This window comes from Pseudorasbora parva, chromosome 1, assembly GCF_024679245.1.
Source record: "Pseudorasbora parva isolate DD20220531a chromosome 1, ASM2467924v1, whole genome shotgun sequence".
Lineage (NCBI taxonomy): Eukaryota > Metazoa > Chordata > Actinopteri > Cypriniformes > Gobionidae > Pseudorasbora > Pseudorasbora parva.
In genome coordinates, this window is record NC_090172.1 from 52,951,829 (window position 1) to 52,969,612 (window position 17,784).

The 17,784-nt window shown below is 38.1% G+C and overlaps 1 protein-coding gene across 2 annotated transcripts in view; it reads left to right on the forward strand.

The window, feature by feature from the left end:
- The window catches only part of ntrk3b (neurotrophic tyrosine kinase, receptor, type 3b), a 181,479-nt gene that overhangs the window by 141,819 nt on the left and 21,876 nt on the right, over positions 1-17,784 (forward strand). For both annotated transcript variants that reach the window (XM_067445178.1, XM_067445179.1), the window contains exon 12: positions 7,526-7,714. In XM_067445178.1, coding sequence (XP_067301279.1) covers positions 7,526-7,714 — 189 coding nt within the window. The remainder of the gene's footprint in view (positions 1-7,525; positions 7,715-17,784) is intronic.

Genomic DNA, 17,784 nt, shown 5'->3' on the forward strand with positions numbered 1-17,784 from the left:
TAGTAAAGTATTTTATCACAACTTAAAAGAAAAGGTTTTATATAGAAGTTCCCACCATGGGATCATTATGATTTATTCAATTCATTCATTTTGTTTTAATACATTTGCTTTGATTCAATTAAATGGCTCGTAAACACACTTTATCACAAAGTGGTATAACACACATTATCACTGCATTATACCACTATTTGGTATAATGAAATCTGTTTACGCAGTTTTAGGTTTAAAAAGCAAGTTTTTTTTTTGCTCCTCCGTGCCCCTCCTTTCTGGAACGCGTCGATTTTTGCAAAGCTCATCGTTCTGAAAAGCACGGTGTGCTCTGATTGGCCAGCGATCCATTGCATCGTGATTGGCCCAAATACCTTAAGCGTCTGATGGAAATGCCATGCTTCTTACCATATTATGAACATCAGCTCCCAAAGCAAAGCAATATTGACAGATGATAAAGTCGGTCTTACCCAAGCCTGCAACACAAGTCCTGAAAACTGAAGCAGACGTGTCTCAGTCATAAAGCCCGCCCCTTCCATGTATTCTAATTGGACCTAGAAAAACAAAACAATCAAATTACACTTCAAAATTCTTTTTTACAAAGGGGATTTCTGGCTGTTTTTATCACGCTGATGTTAGCTCAAGTGTTCATTCTTTTAATAAGTTTTGCTTTAGTTAGTTATTTGATGCTATAAAAATGGGGACGTGACGTTATGATTGACAGCTGGGATTGACAGCTTCTCTGAGTCAAGGAGTCATTGAGGCACTTAAGGACATTTTTCAGGAACTTTGGTAGGAGTTTGGTGCTGTAACTTTAAATACATTTCCATAACTTTATTTCACAAAAAGTTGTTAATTAGGCAAGAGTGTGGGCGGGACCTTGATATCGAAGTTGCTACTTCGCAGACTGTCAGCGCCATATTTGAACACTGATGGCTTTACTTATGTCAACAGAAAAAAGTGAAGCCACATCGTCCATCTTTTTTTTAAGTCTATGGTCCCACCTTATTAATTTGAGCCTGAATCTGATCCGGATGATGCAGATGACCAAGCTGATGATCAATGTTACCAGTGTGAATGGACCAGAAAGTTTCGGATTAGTCCGTTTCTCATATTTGGGTTGTAGGGGAGAGCGGGGCACAACCTAACGCGGGGTTAGTGGTAACGCATGGTTTAACACTTTCCACACATTCCAGGATGACGAAACGTTGTGTATTTACTAGTTGCCATATAAACACTATATAGAGAAAAACTAGCACCAAAATTTAAAAAATCTTTGAAAGATATCACTGAACATTATTTTACTTAAGTTTATTTTTCATCTCTGTTGTTTGTGTTAATTTAAAATAAGACAAATGTAATATTATTTGAATCTTATATTTGTTATTTAACAGTTGAGATCGGTCTTTAAAGCTGATCTAACAGCAGAAGACACGAGCCACGATTTAAATCCCAGTCGTACAGATGGGGTATGTTGTAACACTGCGTTACAATGAGTCCCTATTAGAACTATATTATATTCTATACTTTTTAATATTTTAGTTTAGTTGTTTATTTTAATTATTATTATATCAGATAACATTAAGCTGTCATTTGCTCATGTTACAATGTACCTTTGTACAAAGTCCCGTTTTCTAATTGTGCCCTCTTTTAGAAGGCCAACAAATTGAGTTTTATGAAGAATATCTCTTTAGGTTTGAGACTTTGTAACTCTACACTCAATCTTACACATGCACAAACAGCTACATAACACACTCAAGAGAAATTAAAGCAAGAAATCACATCATATAAACCCTTCAAATAGCCCATTAAACATAAAAGTATTATGCAATCAAGACATTTCTCCTTGTATAACCCCTTTTTGGCATAACGTTTTTTTTTTTTTACAACCTATTTTTTAGCACATGACATTTGTAGTAGTAAGTGTCACGTCACTAAATGAGTGGTAAATGTGCTATCTAGAACTATATCTATGAAACTTTAAAGGGCTAGTTCACCCAAAAATGAAATTGATGTTATTAATGACTCACCTTAATGTTGTTTCACACCCGTAAGACCTCTGTTCATCTTCAGAACACAGTTTAAGATATTTTATATTTAGTCCGAGAGCTTTCTGTCTCTCCATTGAAAACGTATTCACAGTATATTGTCCCTTTCCAGAAGGACCAGAAAGGGAATAAAAACACCATCAAAGTAGTTTATATGTGACATCAGTTAGTTCACTAGAATCTCTTGAAGCATCAAAAATACATTTTAGTCCCAAAATAACAAAAGCTACGACTTTATTCAGCATTGTCTTCTCTTCTGCGTTTGTTTTCAATCCGCGTTCGCGACTGCGCAGTCTCCCTCAGAAGCTTGCACGCACTAGATAACACATCAGCAGCGTCACTACACAGTCGCGAACACAAATTGAAAACAAACACAGAAGAGAAGACAATGCTGAATAAAGTCTTAGTTTTTGTTAGAAAACAGAAAGCTGTCTGACTAAAAATAAGAAAGCTCTCGGGACTAAATATAAAATATCTTAAACTGTGTTCTAAAGATGAACGGAGGTCTTACGGGTGTGGAACGACATTAATGACATTTTCATTTTTGGGTGAACTACCTTGAAATAGTTTGCTTTATCAGATCATTTGCAGCATTTAGAATTAATATGGCTACATTTATTCTGCATGAAGCCTGCTCTGCGTCTGCTTATTTGAGTACAGTATGAACTACAGCGCTAGCACTGAACAGTCCAAATCTATTTTGGCTGCATCTGGGCTTGCCACTGCGTGTTTTGAATATGGCTTGTTGAACAGAGTTCTCTGTTGGATCAGTGAAGTCATGGGGCTGCAACATAGCCTGATCGATAGCAGTCTTACTGTCAGTATCTGAATGATCACATGTTTCTGCATGCTCCCTGCGACTCTCTAATAAAAGGTAAATATTTAATGGCATCTGCTGAATCGTGGCCCACCACCGACTGCTCAGGATGATGCAATGTTATCAATTTTACCCCACCTCCCTCTATTTAACCGGTTGGTGTCTGACTGATGAAAGTGGCTCTTTATTTTTTCATTACAGTTCAGTTCAGGAGATTGTGTGCTAGTGTAGACCAGGAATCAAGCTGAGCCAATCCTTGTATGGTGCTTGCTTAGCTTTTCTAATGTACATGGAGCCTTGGTAACATGTTGAGTTGTAGTTTTTGCTTGTCAAGTTAGTCACGTCTGCTACAATTCCTCTCTCGCTCTAGTCACGCGCGCGCGCACACCCTACTGGGAGAAGAGCCTGTACGGCCCATAAGGACCTTCCGCTCTATCGACGTCAAGCCGACCCATACGCGAAAAAAACTCTCTGAAACTTGTGAGAAAGCGGTAGGAGTATTTTTGACACAGAAATACTCCATCAAACGTCCAACATTAGTTTTTGAAACTTTGTCTATGTTTAGGATGGGAATCCAAGTCTTTAACAGTGTAAAAAGCTCAGTCGTCCGTGAACACTTCCGTCACGCCACGCTCCACTTTATTCCTATGGGTGACATCAAGCGACTTCAACGCTTTAGCACAGCATTCCGGTAAGGCAGCGCTGCATTTGAACCGATTTGAACGCAGAAATGACGGGAAGCTTCACAACATCGCTTCAGTCGCGTCGCAAAGTGGATTTCCACGGTCACTGCTGTCACAGAACTTCATCAAATCATACCAAAGAAGTGTGTTTTTGATGGAGCGGTCCCAGCGATAAAGGTTCGGTCCTGCTTTGGAAGCAGTCGGTGAGTAAAACTGCTTCAAATGTCTCTGCTGTTGGCTATCGTCGCGTGAGTAAACATCAGTAAACGACACGATCGCGTGCTTCGTCATTCAAATGCGCTAACGGTTACTCCATTGTTGTTCTATGTATAACGTTACACTAGTCTGACGTGCAAAACTGTTTTGCTTGCTACTGCTAAGGTTTAGTTGCATACAATAGTCCATAAACCGAATCATGCCATCATAAACTGCGAGTAAACACACACAAATGTTGACAGGCCACTAAATACAGTACATACCACAGAGACAGACGTCCTGCTGTTGCTGTTTCTCCTGTTCAATTTATTTCAGCCTCCGGATCTGATTCTGGATCATATATGTATTAGTTGAATCTGATTTAGGGTAGCGTTTTCTTCTCCACGCTTGAGGACGTCACCGCTTTGTGCGCACTCGTCATTCTTTAGCTCCGCCCACACGATACGCCTCCAGGTGCTCGGTTTTTTCTGGAAAGACTCGGTACAGCCCATATTTCTCTTATAAATATAATAAAACTAAAGACTTTTCGGAGATATGAAGGATGCAATACTACTCTATAGGTACTCAAGATTGACATGAGATTGACTGAAACTGAGTGTTTCACCCCCCCCCCCCTTTAAAATACCTTTAATCATTGATATAAAAATTATTTATTTAGTTATAGTATTCATTGTAGTCTTTGTTGTATTTTAATTTAATTAATTCTAACTTCAAGTTGAATAAAAATTACCACTGAAAAGAATTGTATAAAGAAGAACTGTTTAAATATTGGATGTAAGAATATTTTTTTTTTAGATGGGATGAAAAATAATTTGGCAATGTTTTTGCACAACATTTTTTTTTGTTGTTGTTGAGGGAATGCAAAGGTCTTGCGACCAAACCCAAAGTTTCTCAGGGGAGCGCAAAACATTTGCAAGAGAACGCAAAAGCATTGACGACTTACTTTCCCTCCCATGTCCATTTTTTCTCTTTACCATATCCCCTACAGGCTCCTTATAAATGTGCCAAATTTTTGTGAAAATTATGTCACAAAAATTGTAAGTGGTATTAAAATGTGCTTAATTTTCTTAATGTAATACATAATTATTTAAAGTACATATTTATTTTAAAGAGCCAAATGTGATCTTGACATTTTGTGAGATTTAGCCCATTAACATCAGTCTCTAAAAACAAAATAGCATTCTTGTTGAATAAAATATGCTCTTGCTTGTCTCGCAAAGAGTCGTAAACCACATAAATGATCGGCCCAATGGAGGAATCATATATTTTCTATAGCCTTCTGCGTGAAGGACCATCAATAACAGTGTTCTGTGTCCCTCAGAGTGAGATTTGACTGGGAACACCAAGAGTTACAGTGAATGTTTAAAATCGAACTCTCAGATTTACTTTGAGCCAAGAAGCAGCAATTTATCTCTAGGATCCTAAATGTCAAACACAAAGATGTGTGGTTCTGTTCATGGGGTGTGTTTACTTTAAACCTGCGTGTTCTGTCACCACATGAGCTAGTGTATACAATGAGTTCAGAGAAAAACTTCATCAATCCGACATCAATATACATTTATATTCAAGACATTTAATAGATACTATTTTTGCAGATAAGAAACTGTATTGGTCAAACTTACAATTAGGAAAGTTGTCTATAAAAACAAACAAGTACTAAGTCTTAACTTATGCCTTATAAGAGTTTAGCCCTAGTAAAGGCATAATACAAATAAACAAGCCACGTTATGCATTTCACTTTCAGTCTGCTGTTATGGCAAGCCTTCACACACCTTGCACCTAGGGTTGTATTTGGGGGGGTTACACCTAGCAAGTCTGGGCAATGCTCCATAACCCTGAGACAGTCAAGGTGAGAAACACACACACACATTTTCAGGTCTCTTCAAGTGCAACTGACACAAGAGTTGGTGAGATGTATTGATTCGCCAAAAACTATTTTTTCGGAAGTTCACATGATGTGACAAGCTGTGTTACAAAACCTAGTGAGTTGCCTACATAGAAATAATTTGAACCAGCCATCTTTGAAACGCCCCTAAGACAGCAATTTCAGTTCTCCAATCACTTTGAATGGGGAAACATCAATTTCTCCAATGTTGTTCACCAAGCTTACGAATAAAGTTCATATTTGAAATCACCAATGAAACCTGACAGCAACCTTTTGATTCTAAATGCTCAAATCCCCCTCCGCAATGACTTTTCCAATTGCAGATTGCCTCTTTTACTTGGAAGGCTGGACTTATTCTGCCATATTGTAATATGAGTGCAAGTCTTTGTATATCTACCGTAATGTCTTTCGCTGCATAACACACTACTTTATAGTACATGGAAAATCGCACACCAAAAAGTGGTATTTCTTGATACATAGTATTTGAAAAACAGTAGACGAAAAGTCCCTGGATGACCTACTATTTTCGCAGAGATTCTGAAGTGCACATTGAATGAAGACTTCACTATCCCATGAGGTCACAGTAGAGGATGAATGAATGAAAGAAAACATTTACTGCCTCAAGAGGAATTTGTTGGATTTATGAATGGAAGTAAAGCCACACAACTGATGCTGGTAGGTCACAGTAACAACATGGCAGATGTTGTACATCCAAATTTCATTCATACTACCCTTATTAGTACTATACTAGTGTACTTTTTTTAATGGTCAAAGTAAATTCAAATGTAGTACCTCAGACAGGACGTGATTTCAGACTCAGTGCTTGATTTTACTTAGCAGCGGTAATCTCTGGATGTCTTTTTCCTTATAAGGAATTTCCTGCAATGTCATAAGATGTATTATTGTATTGGTCTTTTTGACCATGTCTTTTTGTTTGTGTGTGTATAAATAGTCCTATAAGGCTGACATAGTCTTGTAGGCCAGTCCGGCAGTTTGAATCACCCATGCTCCCTTGACAAAAAGCCAATTGGATTTTTCCATTGACTTTGGGGTCTTTGGGTTATCTCTTTGACCAAAAAAGTTTAATATGATACGTACAAATTTTATTCATCAAGATAATCTTGACAAGTTCACCCAACTTTTATGGATTTTAAAACCTAAATACAAGTTATTCCTGCATTTTAGCACTAATTCCTGTAGACAGCAAGGCCGCTCACTAGGTTATGTTTTTGAGATATTCATTAGAATTTAAGTATTCCAGGTATTCTGATACTAATAGCATTAATTAGAATAACAGAATTTCACATCAAGTATTAACTGAAAAGTGCTGAGCTTGGATTTAATTCATGGAAACCAGGCTCTTTGGGTGGGTTTACAGATATTTTTGTCTTTATGTTTGAACTACCACATAGAAGTTTGAGACCACTGTAACATAAAACACATTTGAGGAGGACAATATGCAGTACTTTAGTCACTCTGTATTGATAATTTGCTTGGTTGCCCATGTTCAAACTGGTCTCCTGAGTGTTTTGAGAATAATGTTTTGAAGTGGGCTTTTTGAAAATTGGATGTTTACCGGCAGTTTCCTAATTCTTCAATTCAGCTTAATGGTTTTCTCTCCCAGGTGGCAAATTTCAGATGATTTTAAACCACTGTCAATGTCACAGTGACTTGATGAAAGTGTTGAGATGTATTTGTAGTCTTCTGGAGTCACTCCAAAGGTTTTATTTCATGTTATGAGATGAGCTGATGGTTGTTTAGTCATCCCGTTTAGCTGATGATTGCAGTATAATGTCTCTTTTGGTTCTTTACAAAGACTGATTTGGATCAAAGCCATGTTGAGGTAGAATATCTGTACATTCATTACTACTTTGTGCTTGTTCTACAGGTCCAGTGGCAGTTATCAGTGGTGAGGAAGACTCTGCAAGCCCTCTTCATCATGTCAACCATGGTATTGTAACACCCTGCTCTCTCGATGCGGGACCTGACGCCGTCGTAATCGGCATGAGTCGCATTCCTGTCCTTGAGAACCCACAGTACTTTCGACATGGACACAACTGCAACAAGCCAACAACCTGTGAGTACACATCTCACTACTTGATGATGTGATTCATTTCAATGTGGTTGGTCCTAAAAGACATGTGAAGTCAATGTCAATGTGAAATCAAATTTGACAAAATTTATACAACCACTAAAACATTTAGGCTCAGAGAGCTACAGTGGGTACAGAAAGTATTCAGATCGCCTTACATTTTTCACCCTGTTATATTGCAGCCATTTGCTAAAATCATTTAAGTTCATTATTTTCTCATTAATGTACACACAGCACCCCATATTGACAGAAAAACACAGAATTGTACATATTTTTGCAGATTTATTAAAAATGAAAGGAACTCTGGAGAAGGTTTTCGTCCAGGATATCCCTGTACTTGGCCGCATTCATCTTTCCCTCGATAACAATCAGTCATCCTGTCCCTACAGCTGAAAAACACCCCCACAGCATGATGCTGCCACCACCATACTTCACTGTTGAGACTGTAATAAGTTATATATTGGTTTTATCAGACCAGAGAATGTTATTTCTCACCATCTTCAGGTGTTTTTTTTAGCAAATTTTCATGTGTCTTGAACTGAGGAGAGGCTTCTGTGGGGCCACTCTGTCATAAAGCCCCGTCTGGTGGAGGGCTGCTGTGATGGTTCTCCTACAACTTTCTCCCATCTCCCAACTGCATCTCTGGAGCTCAGCCACAGTGACCTTTGGGTTCTTCATTACCTCTCTAACCAAGGCTCTTCTCCCCCGACAGCTCAGTTTGCCCGGACGGCCAGCTATAGGAAGGGTTCTGGTCGTCAATGAGAGTTATATTAAATAATAGCAATGAATGGTGTCAGAGTTTTTGAAGCTCCAAAAAGCGAATCCACCCATCATAAAAGTAATCCATATTATTCCATTGGGTTAATAAATGCCTTCTGAAGCGATTCGATAGGTTGCACTAAGAAAAATATCCATACTTAAAACTTTAAAAAAACTATATCCACTGGCTTCCGGCAATGGTCGTATAAGGTTAAGAGAGTCGTGTTCCCGGCAGAAGAGTCTCTCTCTCTAACATCTGACTCCTCCTCTTTATTAAAAAAACTCTGACAGTTTTCTTTAAAACTTCTCATTTTAGACTTTTAATGTGTGACTGGCTTTTGTTTTGCTCTATCCTCTGTGCTTCAATGTTCCTCAGTTCTCACCCAAGCTTACGCTATGGCCTGCGTTATTCATCATTCGTCAGGTCAGAGATTCATCTACACAGTTATTTCAGCTGTGGTTAGCAATGTCCACTTTTCAAAATCAAATTCATGAAGGATAAAATAAAGTCTCGTCCTTTTTTGTTTTTGATTTATACTGTTTCTCTCATAAATATATAATGGAAAATGTTTATGAAACTATTTTAATTTGACTTGAAATTAATTTTACATGATAAAAAATTAAATACTGTCTCATGGCCACAAAAAATATCACATATTTCAAAAAATGTTGATAATTCATGTGTTTATGAAAGAACTGCTACCTTTGAAACTTTAATTAGCCTGCAGCATATCCTCATAATACGGTTCAGTATATGGGTCACTATGAAGATGTTTAAATAAGCACAATAGTGTTAAAAATAGAGGACTTTTGGATATCATGAGCTTGCACTTATTTCAGAGTGCATGGGAACAAATGCCAACTCCATTGTTTGTATAAATGGCAATGAATGAATACACAGCGCACCTGTTAAGATTTATGAGATCATTTATATATTTATTTGCTATTTTTGGGGCCCGTTGTGACCGAAGACTTCCGCATTGACAATTACTTTTCTTGAGAAAATGGTGTCTTAGTTTAGACCTTTAATGTAATTATTTGGAACAAATATACTTGTCACTTTACATAAGTGTTTTTGCTAGCCAAATTTAGAGGTTAAAAGGGGGCCTGACTGATTTATGGCACGTAGTATCGTATATATGGGGACACAGACTTGCACACATCAACACACACAGTCTATTTATATTCCATGCACAAAACAGTGGTCTATTCACTGGGTGCACTGATGGCTATGAAAAGGAATCCAAAAGGCAGAGGACAATCACATTTTGCCCTCATGAATAAATTAACTCTTTATGCATAATGGATGGCATAAAATCTTTATGGCTGTAGATACATAACCATCATGGTCGTGCCCATATCTGATGAGTGTGTGATATTTAAATGACAGTTAGCTGCTTAAGAGAGGGTATATTTTTACTTCTCAGGCTTTGAGCAACTAGAAGGCACTTTATGTGTTAGCTGTAGTAAGCTGAATCATTTATATAAAGATACACCTTATAAAAATGGTCCACGGTTCAGCTCATGATTTTTTTATAGAGAGAACATAAAATAGTAGAGCGATGCGTATCAGACCAGTTTCCCCCAGTTAATATACTGAATTTACATTTGTAGACATGACTAATCAAAATCCAAATCCATAAAGAATAGGCAATAATGAAATAATCCAGTGGTCAATGAGAAATAATATGTATAGTGTAAATATTTTTTCATTGAGATATTTATCATATTTATAATATTTATAATATCTAATATAACATTTGATTCTTTATGTTATATATTTTTTGTGTAAGAATGTGACGGGTATGATTTCCCCCCTTGGAGTTTCATTCAAACAACAATTTTTTTCAATTAAAACTTTACATGATTATGGTTTTATTTGGAGACTTCTGCAGTATGATTATTTAAAAGAAAGCTGTTGCACGATTGCAAGCAAGTCCCTTGAGCCATGACATGCTGATTGTTCGTTTCGGCGTAGAAAAACATGCGGAGATGATGGTTTGTTTCGGCGTAGACATAAACGCGAAATCACACGGCGTAGACGTGCCCGCGGATAGCTCAAAATGCGTACAGATAACACGCCACTTGGCTTTAGAAAGTTATGTACATGCTTACGCAAAGTCATGATGTCATGTTGGTACAGAGACACAAACGAGCTATTTAATCTGGACGTGTCAAAGCGAACGTTTTTTCACTCCTCCATTTGTCCCGTTTTCGACAGACTCAAGCGTGTGGACTATGTCAGAAACTGAACGTGCATCTGTATTCTGTATTCAGTGTTGACAGTGATTATAATGGATTCTGTTTGCTTTTGATGCAACGCTCAAATCCAGTGTAGGCAATATCAGCCGTTAAAGGGGGGGTGAAATGCTGTTTCATGCATACTGAGCTTTTTACACTGTTAAAGACTTGGATTCCCATCCTAAACATAGACAAAGTTTCAAAAACTAATGTTGGACGTTTGATGGAGTATTTCTGTGTTAAAAATACTCCTTCCGGTTTCTCACAAGTTTCGGAGAGTTTTTTTCGAGTATGGCTCGGCTTGACGTGAACAGAACGGAAGGTCCTTGTATGGGCCGTACAGCTCTTCTCCAGGTAGGGTGCGCGCGCGCGTGACTAGAGCGAAAGAGGAAATGCACGCCCATAAACACTCTCTCAGCTGCAGATCCAGTCGTCCGTGAACACTGTTTCTGCACTGTTTGAACGCAGAAATGACGGGAAGCTTCACAACATCGCTTTAGTTGCGTCGCAAAGTGGATCTCCACCGTTCACTGCTGTCAGGACTTCACCAAATCATACCAAAGAAGTGTGTTTTTGACGGAGCGGTCCCAATGATAAAGGTTCGGTCCTGCTTTGGAAGCAGCTGGTGAGTAAAACTGCTTTAAATGTCTCTGCTGTTGGCTATCGTCGCGTGAGTAAACATCAGTAAACGACACGATCGCGTGCTTCGTCATTCAAATGCGCTAACGGACTCTATTTTTGTTTTATGTATAACGTTACACTAGTCTGACGTGCAAAACCGTTTTGTTTGCTACTGCTAAGGTTTAGTTGCATACAATAGTCCATAAACCGAATCATGTCCTCATAAACTGCGAGTAAAGACACACAAATGTTGACAAACCACTAAATACAGTACATACCACAGAGACGGACGTCCTGCTGTTGCTGTTTCTCCTGTTCAATTTATTTCAGCCTCCGAATGTGATTCTGGATCATATATCTATTAGCTGAGATCGATAGCCATGGGCTTCTCCACGCTTGAGGACATCACCGCTTTGCGCTCGTCATTCTTTAGCTCCGCCCACACGATACGCCTCAAGGCGCTCGTTTTTTTCCGGAAAGACTCGGTACAGCCCATATTTCTTTTATAAATATAATAAAACTAAAGACTTTTCGGAGATATGAAGGATGCAATACTACTCTATAGGTACTCAAGATTGACATGAGATTGACTGAAACTGAGTGTTTCACCCCCCCCCCCCCATTGAAGGTGCACTGTGTAAATTTTAGCGACATCTGGTGGTGAGGTTGAGATAGCGAACTGCAACTGCACATCGCTCTCCCCTCCGTTTCAAAGCGCGAAGGACAAAGATGTCATCGTCTGAGACGGTAGAGAGTAGCTAGCACTCTGTAGAGTAGTTTGTCTGTTTACTTCACTGTAAGGGGACCTGCGGTGTTTGTAGATAGAAATGGCTCATTCTAAGGAAATAAAACCATAATGGTTTATTATGTAAGGTCTTTATACACCACTGAAAACATAGTTATGTATATTATATTGCATTCCTGCCAATAGATCCTCCTAAATATTACACAGTACACCTTTAAGTGACTGAATGCCAGTGGGCTTTATGGCACGATCACGTGCACATGTATTTCACTGTGTGACTTCAGAGATCCAGCATATTTGGAGCTTGATTAAATAAATGTTTTGCTTATAATGAGGAGGACGTTTCAAGATATGACATTACAGAATGTTTTGATGACAAAGCCCCTTTCAATGTCAAAAGACAAAGGCAAATTTGATTTCTCATGCCACGACCCCTTTAATAATGAAATATTTGCTGCTGGGATTTCTGGCTTAAGTCATGGGAAATACAGCAGCTGGATCACATGCAATAGCATGAAGATAATTATTCAGGTAACACTATTCCTAGAGGAAGTGAGTGCACCAGCATTTACAATGAGCTCCTGTGATTACAAAGGCTATAAATACAAGACTTTGACTGTGCATTGCAGATATATTTGACACATTTATCAGTTTGTCACATTATGTCCCTCAGTTAAAAAATAAGATCAAAGATGATAAACACATTAGCCTAAATAGCTATGACTTAATATGCTGAAAGTTAAAGCTGTCACATATGAATTTGTAGCAAGAGCAAAACTGCAATTATATATGCAAGAGTGAACAGAATGACCTTCCATTTTAAATAACCTGTCTCAAAGATACAGTTGAGAAGAGCAATTGTTTTATCGTACTCTTGCAATATCCGTCCATTTCTCCCGCTTCATCAGATTAGAGGCAATGGCTGCTGATATTTGTATCCTGCAGTGACCGTGTTTTGTGTCCTGTTCACATTGAACTGCTCGGGACATCTGGAGAAGATATGTCTATGGCGATGTCTCCTGTGTACACCTTCATTGTTCTGGACACAATTACTTCGATTGCATTGTTTAAAGGTAACATTTGATGACAAGCTGAATTTATCTGGCTAAAGAGTGCGAGGACAAAGGCATCCGCTCAGAAAAAGGGCATTGTAAATGAATGCAGGCCAGGTTTAATGGAGCTCTGAATGTGCACAGCTTCACAAAGATTCTGATTCAACCGATCTATTGTTACTGCTCATAATTGGGCTACCATCTCATCCAACCTCATTTAAAGTTCAATGAAGGTGGACACCAACGCAAACCAGGTGCTTGATAACAACTGATCAGCTATATTTGTGAATAGGTATTTTTGAGCTTTTCTTTTTATTGATGCATTTTTTGTTGTTGTTGAAAACCACATTTGTGAATTTTAGTTTATTTTAAAGTTGCTTTCTTAAATTAAAATGTTCTGCAACTTGTTTTTCCTCAGTTCCAATTAAGGAAGACATTCTCAATTAACTTCTAAATGGTGTACGGCCCTGGTCCTGATTGGTTTACCTCCAGATACTGGACAAATTATGAATATGTAAATGGGTGATCATGTACCCATGGTTAAAACACTAGTGATTCTATTTTTAAAAAAAATGTTTACAGCTGGTTCTGCTTTTTGAGTTAATGATCAGCATGAATTAGAGAAAATCTTATTCATGAATATTAGCGTTTGTCCGCACATGCATTTCAAAATATGAACATTTTCACAAAAGTTTCATGAACCACAGAATTTTTGTTGTATGAATATCTGAACATACTTCAAAAAAAGAGCAGAGTCTTTGATTTAAAATATATATATTCTAGCTTCATGTATTCTTTTTTCAACACTTGGGCAAGTTTCATAAAAAAAATAAAAATAAAACGGCAACATAAAAATGGGTCTGAACAAAAAGCTGAGAAAATCGAGATTTTGTAAAACATGTCTTCAGAACGATGATCAAAACACAGATGGAGTAGATTGCTTCCATCAACACCCCCAATACTTTACAGTCCTATAACTCGTCCTGGGTAGACATTTCATTCGGTAACATTTGTTGATAGCTTGTTTTTGCTTGTTCTTTGCCTGGTTTTGATAAAAAAAATTCTGTACTCTTTCAGAAGATTCCCCCTAGTTCATTCACAATCGCTTTTCCAGTTACACTGCTCTATGAACTTCACTGGTCTTAAATGTCGGAAAATTTTGTCAATGGTGGGAAAGAGTTAAATGGGTCCTTGAATCTGACTTTTTAAACTTTAGTTAGTGTGTAATGTTGCTGTTTGAGCATAAACTACATCTGCACATTGCTCAAAGTTCAATGGAAAGGGGAGATATTTTCTTTTACAGAAATCGCTTTTTAAGGACTACAACAAATGGCTGGTAAGGACTATACCAGGCTTCTTGCTGGGTTGGTGACATTACAAACCCTAAAATCTACATAAACCCTTGCCTTGGTAACACACAACAAATGGGTGAGATCATGTTGGGATGCTTTAGAGCTGTGGTTCCCAGCCACATTCCTGGAGGCCCATCAACAGTGCACATTTTGCACGTCTTCTCAATCAAACACACCTGATTCAAGTCATCAGCTCATTATTAGTGACTCCAAAATCTGATGTGGATGTGTCAGACAAAGGAGACAGCAAAATGTGTACTGTTGGTGGGCCTCCAGGAATGTGGTTGGGAACCACTGCTTTAGAGAAGAGTTGTTGTAGCACATTTGGGAATCAAAGTCTCATCTGTCTTCTTACATTTACTGTAATACAGTACAAAATGCAAACACAGTAGCATGTTATAAAAGCAAGAGGACAACATAAGTTATAAACACAATTAAACTAAACTATACATGTTCTATCTCCATGCAGTGTATATTTTATGGCTCAATGGGCATCTTACAACAGTTCCCACATAAATGATTTATAGATAATCATGACAGAATATGCTAATCAATGACTAAAAATAGTTAACTCCGTTACAGCTACATTAAATTCATAAACTAACCATTCATAAACATCCTGTTGCATACTACTTGTTGTCACTTTTTGAGTCTCTCCATCATTGTCCGACTCCGGTTTGAACATAAAAGTCTGAACAGATTCTGACATTGACTATGTTTACATGGACAGCAGTAATCTAATTTTTGACCTTGTTCTGAATAAATCAATATTCTGATTAACGCGTTTACATGAGTTGCTTTTCAGAATATTCCGTTCATGTTCTCGTTTTACATGTTGTAGAACATAGATCGATTAATGGCACATCAGTACATCTCCATGTCACGCTATGCTGTCCAACGTCCAATCATAGCGCGACTTTGGTGGGTCTGTTAAAATTCAATGGCTCAAGAAACCCGTTGTAACTCTTGCCTCCTTCTTGATAGCCTACATTTCGAATAAAAGATTTGATTATTGATGAAAAGGGTTTAAAAATCGTGATTGTTTGTATTGTTTTTTCCTGCCGTCGAGCCAAAGGCGTTCACTGAATGACTGATATGGCTTGCAAGCCTAGAGGTTTCTGATCACTGTTGTAAGCACACAGTTTGGTCACAATTACTAAAATGGGATTACAGATACAAACTTACTGTATTTTAATTTTACAATGAGTATAATAATTACATCAAAAATAAAAAAATATAGAGAGACAGTGTCAGAATGAGCAGTCAAGCAAGACACGCCACCCATAGCAAAGTGTTATTGCAACAACATTTCAGACTGACCGATACGTAAAAGATAAAGGGAATCTTTGTAGGCTCGAGCCCACAAAGCCGTCCCCTCTGCACTTGCCTGGTGTGCATATGTGTCCTGTTACAAAATGCTGCAAAAATCTTAACCCCTTTAATTGACCAATCTTTTTCTATTTCTAGCACTATTTCTAATCAGAGTTTTACTGCTGAAAACAAACTTGCCTGTGTGTCTTTCCTAATTTGAGCCCTTAGGGTTTGATACATATTCAGTCAGGATGAGGAATAAATGAATGACAGTGAGTCTTGGGATATTGCCTTTTTAATTCAGAGGCTTTCCAAAACAGGATCAGGGTAAATAGGTTGTCAGGGGGAGCGGGACTTGCCGGTTGGGTAGGAAGCTGAAGGTTAAGTTAACCCATCCCAAACTCCTACGGCAGATGCACATGTAATTGTTCGCTTAGAGGACGGGACAAACCCAGCGGACCACTTAATGAAAGAATGAGTGAATATAAATGAGGTTTTTGGGGACGGGAAAGTGCTCCAGACATGACCTGATTCTGCTTCAGTATGCTGGGTCCCTGCTTCTTGAGTCTCTGAGCTTTAATAATGATAGTAGCACCTGATACAAGATGTCTGTCAGTGGCTCAAGTGTCAGTACGATTTTGTAGCCCTTATGGCAAAGTGTTACATTGAATAAAATCTTGCCGTTTCACTGTTTCAGTGCCAGTTTATCAATAAACTAAATATTTGAATTGAAACCGATGTCTTACAAAAGTATTAATTATCCACACTGTAAAGCAGCATATAATTTTTTTTTAATCGTAATTGTAATTATAATACCACATTTGATTGCAATGCAGCTGCAGGAGCCATTTGAGGTGAAAGTCATGTGACCAACTGTGTCACGTAAGTTTTTCCTGCACTTAACTTACTTAGTTTTGGATTTTATTGTGCCGCTACAGAAACCATAACATAAAATTATATCAAACACTGGTATACTTGTTGATCATAAAGTATGCTGTAATAATGTATCATTCTCTTTTAATGTTTAAAAAAATAAATGTGTGCAGGTATTATAATCTATTGTTATACATTATAAATGGTCAGACTATATTAACTCTGGTTGCAGCTATATAAAAAGAACATTCAGTTGATGTGCATTAAAAGGCATTATAGTATGCATTATATATTCACATACATACACAAATTACATTGCATTTATAATCTTGTTCAGAGTATGTTTACACAGAACATGCTGATTTATAAAAGCAGGATAAGTACAGGGCTACTTATGCTTTTATTACAAAGCAAGCTGTTTTGACTCAGAATGGCAGTTATGATCTAATGACACAAATATAATCTAAATTCACAATATCTCTTGTGTGCGTCTTCACTAAAGCAGCATCTACAAGTTCAAGCAGTAGAAAAAAAATTAATTTGAGCAATTTTTTTGTTGGCTTTTACAAGAGTGATCTGACAGCATTATAGCAGGCTATTCAATATGATATATTTACATCACATGTGTGAATAATAGAATATGTTTTTTGTCATGGGCGACATTAGAGTGGTTCAAGGGCAAGGGCAAGGGCAAGGGCAAATTAGATGGGCAACAATGAGACGACCCCCAAAACAGGAATGGTTTTATAGGTGGAGGCCACAGACATCCCTCCAGGAGACACTTACTCTGGGAGAGCTGGACAGGGCTATAGAAGGTTCTTAGCCCATCAGCAGGACCGGTATCTGCTCCTCTGTGAAAGAGGAGCAGGATGAGCATTGCCAGAGCCCTACAAAATGACCTCCAGCTGGCCACTAATGTGAATGTCTCTGACCAAACAATCAGAAACAGACTTCATGAGGGTGGCCTGAGGGCCCGATGTCGTCTAGTGGGTCCTGTGCTCAGTGCCCAGCACCGTGGAGCTTGATTGGCATTTGCCATTGAACACCAGAATTGGCAGGTCCGCCACTGGTGCCCTGTGTTTTTCACAGATGAGAGCAGGT